The sequence below is a fragment of the Plectropomus leopardus genome, chromosome 6 (genome assembly GCF_008729295.1).
Source record: "Plectropomus leopardus isolate mb chromosome 6, YSFRI_Pleo_2.0, whole genome shotgun sequence".
NCBI lineage: Eukaryota > Metazoa > Chordata > Actinopteri > Perciformes > Serranidae > Plectropomus > Plectropomus leopardus.
In genome coordinates this window covers 13,902,171-13,919,011 of record NC_056468.1, presented here as the reverse complement: position 1 = coordinate 13,919,011, position 16,841 = coordinate 13,902,171, and the positions used below count along the sequence as shown (strand labels likewise).

Sequence of the window (16,841 nt, the reverse complement as noted above, 5' to 3'; positions counted from 1 at the left end):
TGACACTTTTGCAGCCTCACAGGTCGACAGAGGTCAGCAGGCTCGTGCACTGCGCAAAAAGGGGGCGGCGGCAGCAGCAACTGCGCGTGAACCAGAAGAAGAAATCAGCAGCTAAACACTACTGGACAACTTCTGAGAGATGGTAATGCTAAACACAAATCAATGTATCTACCCTACGAATACTGCGGTTTGTATGCAGTGATATTTAATGTCTGAGCTCTATTTCAACGGACATTTGATTAACTGCACTGTCTGTGTCGACGTGTAAACGATACACTGCACAAATATAAACAAGCTAAAACAAGTGCAGGCTAACTTTAAGCTAATGTGAGTATTGTGCTAACTTACTGATAAAATTCTCTTCAAGAGTCAAAGTTAGTCTGAGCCTTCTCAGTTTATCAATAGTTAGTCATCAGGAAGTAAATATCTGAGTGACACGACAGGTCGCTGCGTGTCTGTCTGTTTTATGGCAGGGTGTAGCCAAAGATTAATGTTAAATATAGACACGCATTAGCAGCACGAAGCTTAATATGTTTGTTTTTTTAGTTGAAGCACAATTAACGCGCGTGACACACATTAAAATATTGCAATTCAACTGTGACATTGAGGAATAAAGAGCAGTGTTGTGTGAAGCAGAGTTCTCATCATGTGCAGTGTAGTGTTGCTGCTGTGTCATTAGTTCAGCAGGTGCAGGCAGAGCCAGGTGCTTAATAATGTCATATATCAATTGTTATTTTATACAATTCACAGAGACATTGTTAGTCGTTTTTCAAAAAAAAAAAATGTTCTGGATGATCCCTGCTTTTCTTTGACTTATACACACTACCATTAGGCCTGTAACTGTTGTTCAGACTTCTTTTCGCTCTGAGACAAAGTAATTTATCAGACTGTCAATATTTAAAGTAATTACTAGCTGCACGGTTGATGGTATGAAGCGCTTCAGTTACAGTTACTCCTCACCGCTGGCAAACGCAAATTTTATTTACTTTTTAAGTGCTATACTGCTTGACAGATGATAAGGTAAAATCTTCCCTGACTCATATGCAGAGGTGTAGTGGAGGGTGTACACTGATATACAGGTTATACCTTCGTCGACAGTTTAGCCAACTGTCAGCCAAAAGGACATTGGAATATATTGGAGAGAATAATTTATCAATCTACCTAGTATTACACCCACCTCATCAATACCACTACACCACTGCTTGTATGAAATTACACTCAGTATTATTAGGTTTAGAATTGTTGTCGATGTTGAAAATAATTATTAGCTGGCAGCCTACATTAAAGCTGTAGGTAAGAAGACCTTCTGTTACAGTCAGTCTGCTGTTTAAGAGTCATACTGCTTTACAGATGAATGATATGTATAGCGTAAACTGCTACTGAACTGAACCAAAATGACAAGTACTAAAATACCAACTGTCAGTGCGGACAGGTCTCCTTTGACATTGACTGTCTAAACATAATTAATGGCATTTCTGTCAGATTCCTCAGGCTAGTGGAGAGTATACACAGGTATACGCAGTATACCCAGTATAGCCACCTCTTTTTCAGGATGTTTACAGTATATCCACCTATTAGCCACAAAGCCATTGGAGTATATAAGACAGTGCACCCACCTTCTCCTCAGTAACTGGCCCCTACTGGTACACCCACCCCATCGACTACCACTGTAAACACTAGTCACATTACGTTGCTCGGCAAAAGAGTATTACTACTTAAATCTAAAAAAAATTAAACAAAAACAAACAAAATGTATTTGTCTAGTCAAAATATTTGCTTTTTGACTAACTTGAACACTGCTATTCTGCAGGCTGTGCCGGCAACGTTTCTGGTGTTCTGTGCCTGTGTTTTGGGGTTTTACCATGTGGAAGCAACACCAGACACCCTGAGCTCTCAGGATTCTTCGTTCTGTCAGTAAGTAGTCCATAATGCCTCAGAGAGCTGTGATTAGAAACTGTGAAACTGTATGCAAGTAGGAGCAGGACAAACCAAACACCATAAATATTGACGGCTATCATGCAGTATACATTTGCTTATGTAATGTGTCTGGAAAAAAATGCAACAGAAAAGAGAATCTCACCTGCGTGTGCACATATCCCATCATCCTCGACTGGCTGTCAGACATTTACACATACTTCTATTAAAATGTCCAGTTACGATAAGTAGATTGTTCAGCCGGGAAAAAACATCCTGTTTTAATTTCTTTAAATATATAGCTACCATACAGGATTTTCCTTAAAAACAATGTACAGACTCACAGAGAAGTACTCCCTCTCAATCATCACTTATGACGCACTACAAATGTGTGGTTTCGTATTGTTCTGCAGAGACTCTGCCCTCCTCCTGTATTTCGTACTTTTGTCTTTTGTTCTGTGCTTGGGATGTTAAGGTGATTCAGGTGATCAGTTCAGGGGCCAGACTATAATCAGAAGGTATCCAAGAGACAGAGTGCTGTAAAAAAAAAGCAAGTATAGCAAGGCAAAAACACCAAAACCAGAGTAAATTTGGGGTTGGCTTTTACCCTGTCTTTTGTTGGCAAACGTCTTTACAACCAGTAATCGACAATACTGCATACCTTTAAGGGTCATTATAAGTTATACATGTACGATTAAACTGTGATATTTTCTGAGATGGTTATCATTCTGTGAAAATCTCATCAATGGCAATGACAGGTAAAAAAAACATATATAAAATGAACACGGCAGAGACAGAAGGATGTGAAATTAAGCTTTATTTGCTCACTCAATGTTGCACTTGAGCACTATTTACTCATGACAGTACTGGAACCAGTTTAAGTATGTTGGCTATGTTTATCTCAGGGTGTGAGTCTGTTTACTTTGCCATCAGTACAGAATGTAATACAGAATTTTGTTATATGAGTTTCCTTTTCTATCTCTCTTCAATAAAGTGGCGGACTAGAGGTCATCTATCCACAGCTGGACATTGACAAATGCCTCGTAATTCCAAAGGACCAGAAACTCAGACAAAAGATCAGCACACTTTGGGAAGCACCACGGATTTACTTTTCCGGAGCAAACAAGGTAAGAGATGTGTGTATGTATGTATATGTGTGTGTGTCTGTGTGTGTCTGTGTGTGTGTTTATGCTGTTTGTTGTCTGGGGGTTGTCAGAGTGATCAAATAGTTTTAGTTCGCTGGTATTTATGTGCATAGTGATTATATTTCCACTATTGTGAGGTATTAAATGAGAGAACATTTCCCACCCTTTTATGAAATAGTTGACAGAACAACAATATTTTATATATTCTTTGATACCAAAACAACATACTGTAGATGTCAGTTTTTCATCCGACAAGCTTTGTGTCTGTATATCATCTCCCTCTCTCTTATCAAACAAATAATATCTTAGACAAAATGTCTGGATGTCTTTTGTGGGTTTTTGGGATTTTTTTTGACATTATACTAATTGTGAAAGTCTCTGTGTAGTCTGTATTATTTGGCAAACACGCACATGCTTATTTTGAACACTAGGGTGCAGTAATAGATCAAACACAATGCATGTCTACTTTAACAGAGAAGGCTTTAAGTTATTGTAACAAGAAACAAAAGGTTCACAGCGTTTTCATTAAGTATAAGCATAAAAAAATCATATTTTTAATGTCTGCTCATTATCCGGTTTTGAGCTTGTGTGCCAGCTTCTAATATCTATCACCTGCACAGATTACTGATACGCTGTAGTACTCTTTGTTACCAGAGGGTGGTGCTAGCACATCATGCTAAGTAAGCCCTGCAGAGAACAATTATGTTAAACCAAAGTAACGTCCTATCTACAGTTTATACTATTCAGAATGTCTGATAACATAATTGATAAAGTTGATAACATTGTCATTGATGTTTTAAATCCAGTAACAGATTTCGTCTGAAAAATGCTCAAATCGCTGTTTCATACTAGTGAAGCTACAGACAATAAATGTCCGTCCTCAGTTAGGTGTCATTACAGTTATTTAAAAGAATTACAGCTGAGAACTCACAAAAATGTGCGTGCTATAGAGTACCAGTATGTAAACAGGAGACTTTAGTGGTAACTCGTGTTTAATTAAAAAAATATATCCTATATATATTTTTGTAAAAACTCAAACGATGGCCCTAAGACTAAAATCCATTTATATATAAGATTAGGTTGCTTTCGAAGGTAAAAGCAGTAAAATTACAGTTTGAAGTTTGTGCTTTGTCACAATATTTCTTTAGATTGGACATTCATATTTTGCTTGTGCTAAATACAATTTATAAGCCATAAATTGCAATGTCGGATTATTTGCTAATGATAAAACAAAGAAAAAGCTTTTGTGAGGAGAATGACATCAACATTACAGCCCTTAAATAACTTTCATACCACATACACTGAAAAAAAAACATGTTTAGAAAATGGGTCGACAGCACATGAAGTGAGGCTTATATGACATGTAGTACATTCTTCTAAAAATACTTACTCTTGTCATGCCAGACATGAAATGATCACAGATTCATTAAAATATGTAGTATTCATGTATTTATACGTGATTTTCAGTGAATCATGTTCATTTATTGTTGAGCGACAAATTGAGAGAGACACAGTTCCCAGTCCACAGAACCCCTGCTGAAGCTGACAATGAAACTGCATCAAGCGTATACCATATCCTATATCTGTAAATTGAAAACTTAAATTGAAAGCCACCTCGATTTAGGAGGTAGTTTATGAATTCCAGAGCTAAGCAGTCTAGCTTGAACATGATCTATTGCCCTTCTCTTGCCCAAACTCCATTTGATCTATGGTCGTATTATCTATAATGCTGTCTTACATGATTCTCTTTTATTGCCAGAATCAGTGTCAGACAGCAAAACAGATTACATGTTAGATTAAATCAATACAAACTTTATTCACTGGGCTTTGAAATGTAATTCTCCATTTCTCCTGACACTTAAGTAAGCACGCACTACTGAAGGATCAGATTGTTGCCTGTGGTTCTGTGGTTGGTCTGCTGGTCCACCACGCTTTCTGTCACCATGCCACGCTGCCAGCGCTGCTGCTATTCTCTGCCACTCAGCCCTTCTACCCAGTAGCAAGAATACAGAAAAGTGGCCGCTCAGTTTCAAATCCACCCACTGTAACACCCACTTCATTACTGGGACGGGATGCATGCCTGCTGAGTAATTGTAATGGAGCGCAATGGGCAGTAGTCCCATAAACCCGCCTCTAAATAGGTGCTTATAACCAAAAACAAAAGCAAAAGGGCCACAAAAACTGCAGATTTCTGTGTTCAAACTTCAGATCAGCAATTCAACGCTTGAACTTGTGTGTTAGTGAAATCTGGCATGTGTGTCGGTGAAGCATTTTTAGAAATCCTAATTATACTCAGAAGCCAAAAGCATCTACAGTTTTATACAAGTGGGACATTAATTGGCTAATAGGACTAAACTGTAACAACAGGACTTGGTCACAGTTAGTCGCATGAATAGATTAAGTGCAAATTGGTAATAAGAAATGGAAATTAAGCAAACCTGACCATACTATTTTGGGGAAACATATTTAGAAATTATTGTAATATGTTTGAAGTACGGATTGCTAAAGGTCGCCATGTAAGTTTATTTATGTATTTTTTTAATGAGTGCAAAGTGCATTACAAAAAATAAATCAAGGTAGTGACAGACAATGTATATGTGCGGGGGCTGCTGAAGGTGGGAATATAGACAAAACAAACAAACAAGCAAAAGATAATCAGTTATAATAGTATTACTGCTGTTATAGATATGTAAACTAGTTGTTTTTACTATACTATGGGTGGTTATTATGGGCACTCCTGTGCATGTGTTTGAATACATCTATGTTTGTAGCTGATAAAGGAGAGAGAGGCCATGTAAGTTTAAAAAGACATGGGCTTTCCTTCACTTAGTTTTATTAATAAATTAACCTCTGGACTACAAAAGACAACAGTAGAAAATTAGACTGTCATCTGAATTTCCTGTTAAAGGTTTTGAAATACTTGACCACGATTGTACAACAAAGACTAAGAAAAGTTTTGCACTTATATTTAAAACAAGTGCATTAAGTGGAACATCTACTACATCTGATTAGATCTGAGTTACTTGTTAAACACTAGTAAATTCTCTATAACATAAATTAAATGGGATATACCCAAGCAGAACAACAAATGATCAACATTTGTTAAAATGCGAACTCAAGCTTTTCTGAATAATAATATCTGAAATGACAAAGCACAGTGACCTCATGAGTAGTGTCTTTGTTGAAATTAGGGTCAATACTTGAGCTGAAAAGCCTCGCTTCTTGCTCCAGTCTCACACACTGATGCATTTTCTTAGTAGGAACCAGAAGTATCTGTTAACTTTCTAGAAGTGAGGAGCCAAAGCTGTGATTATATTTGGAACCAACTCCTTCTAGATTCACAAGATAAATATCTTTAGTTAGAAACCAATTGTTAAAAACACGGTTTGTGTTGTTATAATAGGGTCTCACTGGGCAGGAAGTCAGCTCACTGTTGAATCATAAAAAACAAAAAGTATTGATTGCAAATTTCACTTTTGGTAAAATCCTGATACCTGCACAAAAGATCATTTTTTGTACTTTAGACTGTAGTAACATTATTGTTGATTATTAATTGTTTAATAAAGATGCAGATTAATTATGGACTTCTTAAGTGGCTTCTAAATGCCAAAAGGATTTATTAACTCCTTGTCCTGTCTAAAATGGAGAATGTGTGTCTCAGTTCAACACTAATATCTACTCTAAGTGCCAAAATGCTTTTAGGATTTTTATTTCCCTTTTTTTTATTCTTTTGCACTGAAAGGAAGACTTACTTGAGTTTCTCATGTTGGTAGAGGTTCTTTGGAAACCCAACAAACTTGGCTACAGGACAGAAAACCTCTCAGATAAAGCTTTGCCTGCAGAAAAGAATAGAAGACTAGTGGAAATTAAAAAAGAGTGTAAAAATAACCAAAGAACTTTGAACTACTGGAGAGAGGATTAAAAAGGTCCTTATGTGTTTGGCTACATGGCAGCTCATCCAGGTGTGCTTCTGGCAAAACTAAAGAACGTGAGATTCATTGTTCTTAAACAGAAACTTTGTGTTGATTTGGGCTTTTAACTGAGATTTTCAATGTACTTTGTAAACATCCCGATTACAGTCATTTTAGTTAGAATGTTTTTAATTGTTTTGTTTGTTTTTTTTCAATTATTTTATTTTGAATTTTGTCACTGTTCATCAATGCCTGCATTTCTGCTGGATACATTTCCCTGGACATTAGTGCAGCATTTAGCAAAAGTAAGCCACCTCAATGAAAAGTGTTTGTCTCTAGCCTTTTTTTTTTATAAACTGCATAATTCAGCTTTTTATTTTAGAAGGCAGAGAGCTGGGTCTTATTTGCATCCACGGGAGCATTCGTATGTTTTATCTCTCAGATCAGATCACTGACATTAATGATTGCTACATATTATTTGAAAAAAAGGGTCTTTATTTTGATGCAGGCGCGCTCATCGCTCCTCGAAGTAGTCGATGTAAACAACACAGGCCACTGGAGCTATCTTTACCTCGTAGTTCCTCCAAAAGTGGAGACAGTTTTGGAGTTGTTGTTTTCCTTTTTTTTTTAGTAAGGACCATAGCCACAGGGCACATTCTTAGACATGGGGGATTTCAAAGCCTTGTTTTTGGGTAGACATTTCTTGCATCTGGTGGATGGAATGAGGGTTTAAACCATTACTGCGATTAGAGCTGCCTCACTATGATCTCTTGAGCTTGCTTACTGCTGCTAATAGCTGTTTCCTCTCTATTTCCCTCTATCTTTTTCTTTTTCGCTTTCTCTCTCTCTGTGAATGATTTTTATGCTTTGCTAAAACATGTGGGGGCGTTGAGAGAGGATTTAAATGCAACGATCCCCCTCCTCTTTTTTTTTTTTTTTTTTTTTTTTGGTGAATCTCAGCGTTCTTTTCTGCAAGCCTCTGATGACGACAGGGCAGCTTTAAGCCTGGCAGTGCCCACGGCAGGCTGCCGTCTCAGCGCTGCCCACTCTCCTCTGTGTTGGCATGCCGGAGAAAGCGAGGGTGGGGTTCCTCTTTAGCAGACCCTGTCATTCCTAGGAAAGCCTACATGTCCACCCATGCAGGATTCCTGATAGGTCTTCATGTTGGGGATGTGAGAGCGCAGAGATAGGGATTTTATTTTCAGTAGGCGATGGTCTTGCTTCAGCAAAGAGTCAGGGATGTATATTTAGATAAACAGGCGAGGCACTTCCTTGAGCCGTTACATGACAGTGAGGGTCAACAAGTGAAGCATGTTCTGTAATATCCATCTAATTGCATATTCTGTGTCATCAGGTGGGTGTTTTTTGGCTCTGCTGGATTAAATAAGCGTGTTTGGCCGAGATTCAGGGAGTTTATTTCCTTAGCTAATGTTCCCCTTTGTCATTATAACACCCTGTTAAGCTGACCCGCGTCCCGCTCCATTCAGTCATTGCCCATTACTACACAACATATATATGATTCATGCAAGCTTCCTTAAGAGAGGAAAGAATTACAGCCTTCTTCTACCAGGAGCGCTGGATTGATTATGCATATTCAGTGAAATGAACAGAAGCAATAAACCTCCTAAGCCACCTTTCCACACAGAAGAATAATAATTTGCACCTTATGAAGCATGGCTGTTGCATGCGGACCACTACAGGTGCAAGCTACTCAAAGGGCCATGTGCAAATGTCTCTCATGCATATTGCGCCTGACACATCTATACCTTCTGACCAATATTTTCCTATTTCTCTCACCTCCTTTTCCTGTCTCCTTCTTCCTTCCACTCACCGATGCATTCACTTACAGACTGACAGTATATTTTTATTTTGTCAAAGCGACCCTTTTTTACCCTGTTGTTGCGGTAGCACGGTATTCCTTCACCTTACATTTGGTTGAAGAGCGTAGGCAGCAATACTTTTTACTCCGTGGCTGTGAGTAAAATATGATTTCAATTACCATGAAAATGTATTGTATTATCAATGGGAGGATAAGAACAGATTAAGGAAGCTCTGGGATGCTCTTACAGATGACAATGGTCAGGTTTCTATGCAAGCTGCGGTATTGGAGAAAATGATAGATTTCCACCGTTTGACAAAAGCTCAGAGGAAAGGAGGTGGTTCAACATGTAAAGCCGATTCAAAAGACCGTGATATGTTTAAGATGGGGTTATTTGCTTCGATACCTTTATAGTATTGGTAGAGAGGTCAACTTCACTCACTCAGCAAGCTAAAAAAAAGTCAGAAAAATGTTGGGTGAAAATGTGCAAAAGTCAATTTCCACATGTTGGAATAGAGTGCAAATTTCCAGCCCAAGGCCACACATGATTATTGTGAAAATTCATTAATTAGATCCAAATTTGTCGCAGCACAGAGGCAATAGCAAAGACTTAGAAAAGCAGCAGATCTTTAATACCACCTGAACCTGTGCCTCCTGATTATTATTCAGTCTTCACACAGAAATTCTATCTTGTCAGTTCATATACATTGAAGGCCTGATCTGTTCAAACAGAGATTCATAATCTGCATGGGAAGTGCATCTGCTGCTGTGGATACTTAGACAAACATACAAGATTAAATTTCTATTTATATGAGCCACAGAAACCTAACATTTACCAGAGAATCATTGTAAGATCTGGAGAAGACTGGGTCGCACTTTGGCACAGTGAGAAACTTTATTAATGTGATCTGTCCAGTAGGGTGACTTCTGCAGCCTCGTGATCTAAAACAAATCACCTTTTAAAAAGCTTGAGCTGCCCTGTGCTTTTTCAGATTGTCTGCTTACCTCTTGTCTTGCATGATCTCAAACAATCGCCATGCCTCCCATCTCTAGATCCTTTCTTTGTGAGGAAGTTTAGGATAAGAATTGAAATGGAAACTTTATTTTTTGGATTGAACAGAATTTTTGCTGTTTTAGTCTGAGATCTCAAGATTTAGTCCTGTTGTCTATTCCTATTGCACAGAGCTGGGAAAGAAAGCTTTTATGTGCTCTCCTTCCCTCAGATGGAATAGCCTTCAAAAAGAGAACTGATAATTGCTCTCTCTGGCTGATTTTAAATCTCTCATAAGTACAAGGGAGGATGAATCAGTTGGTACTTGTCATTGTGCTTAGATTTTTTTTAAAAAAATATTTTGGCATGTTAATTCATATCTTCCATGTTAATGTTGTTTGTTACTTTTTTTAGGCTGAAGTCTTGGCCAGGTCTTCCTTATAAAGGAGATTGTTGATCTCAAAGGCGTTTACCTGGTCCCGGGTTCTTAAACCTGGAAAAGGCATGAAATTTCACTGTCTCATTTTCCAGCTCTGTGAAAGTCATGGAATTTGTAAAATCTTTGAAAGTCTTTGGCAAAGTCATGGCATTTTGTTGTGTGATTATATTAAATGTTACCATAATCTTCTGTTGATAATCTTCCGCACAATGTCACAAAACAGCAAATTTATTGTCTGCAGCTCTAATGTGTGCCGATTTGTGACGTTTTGTTGACCATCAAGTATGTTTCATCATTCTTTTGCCTGCATCTGTCTCTCTTGTCATGCATATCAGCTAGCTCAAATTATGTTTCAATAGATATTGAATCTGATATATTTATATAAGAGAAAGTGTTATACCCCACTACTACAGTACTGCGTTTATAAAAAGGAACATTGCTCCTGTTATACATTGTGAGTGGTCATGGACATGTTATTGTGGGTCCTTAAAAAGTTGAGGATAAATTTTGAAATTTTGCCCATGAAAATGCATGGCAACCCTGCTGGTTAAATATTGGTTATATAAAATAAATGAAAACAAACAAGATTCTGTAATTTATATTTAATAAAAAGAGTTATAATAGAGTTACTCGTCAGGACTTTGCAGACAGGATTACTGCAGTGCTTATGTTTTAAACTGAGGTAATTTACTTTTTTTCTTTGACAGCCTTTTTTTTCTCTGAGAACTAAGTAATCACAAAGTTAAAAGTGGTGATTTGAAGTTTACTTAAGACCCAGATGCTTGGCTTAGTGGCACTTTGCCCGAAATGTTTTGTGCTTCTCATTTGTGGTCCGGCGCAGGGTTTAGTTACAGTTGTGTCCCAATCCTCTGATTCACCTTCTTTAGGAACAGCTTCAGGGCTGCTCATAATGCTTAACTCTCCATAATGCCATCCCCTTCATCTCCCCAGTGGTCTTATTGTCTTAACTCTGGATGGAGAGACAGAGTGTTAGGAAAAAAAACAGGTTAATACACGTTTGGCACAGTGAAAGTAAAGTATCTTTTCAAAGATGCACTCTATTCAAGTTTTCCTTTGGCGAATGCTTTTCATCAGATGATTTCTGTTTCTTCCAACTTGTTTAGTTACCTTGTGGGTTTATTTTTTGACTGTTTTTTTTTTAAAGATATTTTACCAGCGATTCATTCTGCTTTTGACATTAAAAGGCTGTCGCTAATGTTAGCAGCAATCAGGTCCAATGGTGCGTTGATTGACCTGAGAACAGGGGATGATAAAACTGCCTTCCTTGTCATTCTCCTGATCCTGTAGTTTGGAAGCAGAGAAAATCAGAGAAAATGTTATGCAAATGATTTGTTAATCCCTTTACATTATTTGTTCCATTTCTCCCTTTCGCTTTCACACTCAATTTCTAGCACAGCGAGCTGACAGGCGGACACCCTCAGATTGCTAATTCTCAAGATAGAAAAAAAAAGTCAGCCATCCATTTTGTATTTAGTATATACTTGCTTCAATTAATTAATTTGGCTTGAGTGATTTACCTGAAAATTGCACAAAGAGATCCTCAAAGCCCTTTGAGTACTTCACTTTAGAAACCTTCAACTTTAACCTCGATCTCCCCTTTGTGTTTGAGTCTTGAGTCTAAGCCGAGAGAGCAGTGGCACATGAAACTGTGACCAGTGTTTTTTTTTTCTATAGTTTTGTTGTCCCAAAGGTTGGTGTTAAAAATAATAAGAAAGAGGTGGGATGGTCTTAGATTCAAGAAGCTTAAAATGCAAAATCTCAAATAAGCCCAATTTCCCCTAGCCAATCGCATTGCATTTTGGTGGGCTTGTGTTGATCGTCTCAACTGACTCACATACCGCCCCTCCCCAAATAAAAACACTACAGATTTACGTGGCTTTTCAAAAAATGTATCTAGACATTTATCCAGCTTAATCTTCTTAACATATTAAAGTGATTTGCTTTACCCTGAAGTGGCTGAAGCTGCGAGCTCACCGCCCCTCATGGCACTAAGACCTGAGAGGCATTGTGGACATCTTACGCTCCTGAATAAGAGCGAGGTGGGCAGAAGTCAACCTGCTTCTCAGCTGTGTAGCTGTGGCTGTCCCCGCTGTGCGTCCATTTTAATTTTTTTGTTCTGTTATTAGTCCAACTGTTGCACTCAGTCAGTGTTCTTAGGCACATGGCTCTGCCAGAACTGCCCACACTGTGGTGTGGAGGTTTGGAGCTCTCAGCTTTTGAGCTGAACTGAAAGAGCTCTCTCACAGAGTAGGTGTTGGCAGGATGCTTTGTTTCTTTCTGTGAATGTCATGAGAGGTATGGATAATGAGAAAACTGAAGCACAGTGATGGCATGATTTATCTGGGTGCCAACTTTATGCCTGACTGCAGATCTGGGCATTTTCAGATAGATGATGTGCTTAACCTTTTCTTCAGACGCGACACAAATCTGAGAATCACTAGTGACGGATACAATGTGTTTTCCCTTAAAACACCACTTCACAGGCCGGGCAGCTAAAAGGTCTTGTTCAAACTCAAGTACTGCTAATGTCCTCATTTGGCATAATGCTCTATGGATCTGCTTCGGGGCATTCGTTTTGCCAGATCGCATCAGTAGAACTGTAAGTTTCAACATGGAGACATTCATTGTAGCTGAAGCCTTAGTCCATTTATTGTCTTCATGGTATTTAGCTTAATGTCTGTCAAAGTTAAATCAGACATGATGGGGTCAAAGTAAATGTGGCCGTGCTACAAGCATAATTTGTGTTATCTGCCTAAGTTTTCAGAGTTGCCTGATTTATTTAGACATTTTTTAAATTATCTTAAAAGTTGCTGTAAATTAGTTTTCATTTGTTTTATCTCGAGGATAAATATATTTTAATGTTAAATGAAGGAGTGTTATATCGGCAATCATACCATTCTGAAAAGACAAATGTTCACGTTTGTCTTCTGTTCAGAGCAGATTTTCTCACTTTTTCACACTTTTTGGCTTGATTGCTGCTGAAATATTAATCTACTACGGCCACACTTAGTGGCTTTAAACAGCTGCAGGGTCTCTCTCCTTGAGATACATCCAGATAAGCTGCTGTACCAGAAGAAGATCGAAAATAACAATATAGAGCAAGACATTTCAATTCTATTACTACTATGAACGCTCATATTTAATATTGTGTATCTTGCTTAATCTTGTGAATTGCTTAACCTGCTTGTTAATTTATTGGTTATTCAGTTGATTGTTTTATCTTTCAAATATCAGAAGAAATTTGAACCAAAACACACCGTACCATATTTACATCACATATTTTGGTGTAAAATATTCAGATCATTAAGGATGAGAATCACGAAAGAACTCAAAATATGACGTTATCACAATACAATGTTATTGTGATTTTAAAGGTTTTGCGCTGTGCTGAGTATTGCAATGACTAATATTATAATAAATCCTGATCTATCAACGTTTTTAACGGCAAGTTGTGTACTGTAAGGAAAACATTCAGCTAACAAGACGTCTTCAGCGTAAAGAACACCGGCGGTATTTGTCTTTTCTGATTTTTGCCTCTACTGTGCACTTTTTTTGATGCTATCAAATATACTTTTGGAGTTTTATGCACTGCTATTTTACCTACATTGATAAAATATTGCCACGCAAAGTATGTGTGCTGTATCAGTTTTTCCTCCCACCCCTAAAAAGCATAAAATAAAGAAATGACGCAAATCCTCACAATTTAGACGCTTAAACATTAGATTGTTTGTACTTTTGCTCGAAATTATTTTTCTGTCAATCAAATAATCATGAAACTAATCGTTCCAGCTCCAATTTCTTGTTGTGACACATCAATGAATGTTTTTCTGATTTTTCATTTATTGTATTTTGAATATGTCGATGTCAAAAGATTATAAAGTTATTATCATCTGTATAAATAAAGTTTGTTTTTTCACCATGATGTAATTCAACAAAATGACAAAATATAACATAATGCAATATGATATTGAAAATTATGAATTATTTAAAGTGTTTTATCTATACACAGAAGAAATAGTCCTTAAGTCCCCAGCTTGTGCGTCACTGTGTCTGCCACAGTTTGTAATCGCTGAAGTACCAAACCTTAGAGGAAGAAGAGAAGGTTATTTACCAACTTGGCACAACATACAAATATAGTTTTAAGGAAATGCTGCAAACAAAACAATTTACCAACCTGCAAATAGGAGTGTGACAGCACGCAGTGATGACTTATTCCTGCAGAGAACAAATGTCCCTGTCATATATGTGCTTCTGTGCCATAATGAATTAACTATGATGTGTTTCTGTACGTGTCCACCTATTAGGATACCTCACGGGATGAAATTTAGCGTTTTCCTCCATCCGCCCTCTTATTCAAACTGACAGGTACTTGACCTCTTGTACTTGGATTGAATGTCTGACAGGTGTTAAAATCATACACTGAGGCTGTCCATACAAAATGTAGTTGAACGCAGCACAGCTCCACACAGACGAGCACTTCAAACAAACTATGAGTGGTTGCTTCTTTTCATATCACAGAGAATAGGAGAAATTGATTGGAACTGGGAGGCTTAGGACTGGATTTTCCTCAACCATAATATTTTTTCTTTAACAACTGCAGCTTAAATTTAGATTTTTTTCTGGCTTTGTTTTTTATTTCTTTGTCCAAATCCTATCGAGTGGTGCTTCAGGTTTTTCCTTGAGTAAAAAGTTGATATTGTTGTGGGGAGGGAGAAAGGACTTTTTTCATGTGTGCAGGAATGTAGATTTCTTCCCCCCGTGAAATCCTAATTGTGCCTTGGAGGGCTGGTAGGGTATCTCTGCTCGGCTCAGCTCAACAGGATTTGTGTCTGTGTATGTTAGAGTATGTCTCTTAGCTTGAATGCGGATATAACCCTTTCATTGCACAAGCTGCTGATATTTCAATTTTGCCGATAGGCTGATCCTGTGCATCCGTAGCTTTTTTTGGGGAAAACACTGAAAGTTTTTGTTAAAGGAAGCTTCCATATTTAATTTTCTTTCCCTAAAATATATGTGATTTCTTAAGAGTTGATGCAGATAACAAGTGGACCCCATTCCACTGATCAATCGCGTATGAGAACTAAGCTCCTGAGCGCAGGTTTTGTCAATGGCATACGGTCAGATTGAGAATATATCTCAGGTCAAAACTACGTTTGTCCCATGTGCTTCTTGAGTTATTGCTGCACATTTATCTATGCAAATCCAGGATAAGATCCTATCTGCCTGCAGCGACATATCCCCCTGGATTTGGTCTGTGTGAGTTAGGCAGGTTATGGTTGACAGTCAAAAAGGAATTGCAACAACATATATATGCGAAGATTATTGCTGTAGTCATTAATTGTTGCTTGAAAGGGGATTAGGATTACCAGTCCTATAGAGCACTCCAACACCTGTCCTTCTTCATGTCTAACAATGTGACTTCAGTTTTCCTTATTTCAGTATCAGTTCAAGTTGGCAAAATAAAAAAGGCTGATTTATTCAAATGAATCATCAACGCTGGAAATGATTCAATATGTGCCACATTCAGATGGGTGATATATTATTCCCTTGGGGAGAGGCAAAGATGGAGCTGTGGAGCTGTTTTATTTGTGCTGTCTTTATCAGTGTGTCAGGCAGAGAGGCTGAGCTTGTTCTCTATGAATGGACGAGCCCTTGAACCATAAACCTGTACCTCCTCTGATAACAGTTTTTGCATTGTGATATAAGTGCCATTCTCTGTGATGTCCCCTCTGACAGCGCTAAATATATCAACGTACACAAAATGATCTGTCAAACGAATTATTTTATTTCAACCAGTTCTCCAAAACTAAGGATTTTCAGAGCTGCATGCGCAGTGTGTGTTTTTGAGGACATATTGTGGATTTTGTTAAGGATTCAAATCAAAGCTCAGTATTGTGGTTGCATTTCACCAAGCTTTGCTATTCATGCTCTTAATGTTTTGCCTGTAGGTGAACAGCTTTACTGTTCTTTTTTTGTCTGCCATACCTTGTGCTGTCTGTTGTTTAGTGCTATTTCTGCTGCTTGGACCTCAGACTGCTCTGACGTCTGAGATTGCCACATCTTCTAAGGTGATAAGAGTGCTCCCTGAATTACTCAGAGCCCGTGTGATGACATGGCCCTGATTGTCAGACGGGTGGGCTGGTGACACTGGAACACAGACGGTGCTTGTCTGTTTGAAATATTCTGTTTCAAGCTTCCAAGCCCTGGGCAGTCCTCTCTCCCAGTCTCCCAACACCCAGCTTCGCCCACTGAAACAAGACTCTTCCATACTGGAAAATCTGGCCCTGTCAACTGGCAGTCTTGACTAGGTTCAGCCCACACGCCAAGCACCCCCCACCACCAATTCCACCCCTTAATAGGCACTAGAGTTTGCCACCCCATGTAGATGCCTTTTGGTCGCCATCCATGGATGGCGTCAATAGCATCTTCCTACACAACAGTGACTGAACGGAGGGCACAAGAAAATGTGGGAATAATTTACACTTTCTCACTGTACTACCATCAGAAACCATAATTAATCATGATAGAAAAAATGTGGAAGCCATCTTGGCTGGTGAGACACACAGTGCCTGTGAACAGGCCTGACACCTTTAACAGCTCT

At 38.2% G+C, this 16,841-nt stretch overlaps 1 protein-coding gene across 1 annotated transcript in view; it reads left to right on the top strand.

Moving 5' to 3' along the window:
- Positions 1 to 63: 63 nt before the first annotated feature.
- LOC121944695 (phosphatidylethanolamine-binding protein 4) overlaps positions 64 to 16,841 on the top strand; it is a 62,654-nt gene continuing 45,876 nt past the window's right edge. The window contains exons 1-3 of the mRNA XM_042488584.1: positions 64 to 142; positions 1,811 to 1,914; positions 2,909 to 3,041. Of these exons, the coding sequence (XP_042344518.1) occupies positions 140 to 142; positions 1,811 to 1,914; positions 2,909 to 3,041 (240 nt within the window). The 5' untranslated portion in view covers positions 64 to 139. The remainder of the gene's footprint in view (positions 143 to 1,810; positions 1,915 to 2,908; positions 3,042 to 16,841) is intronic.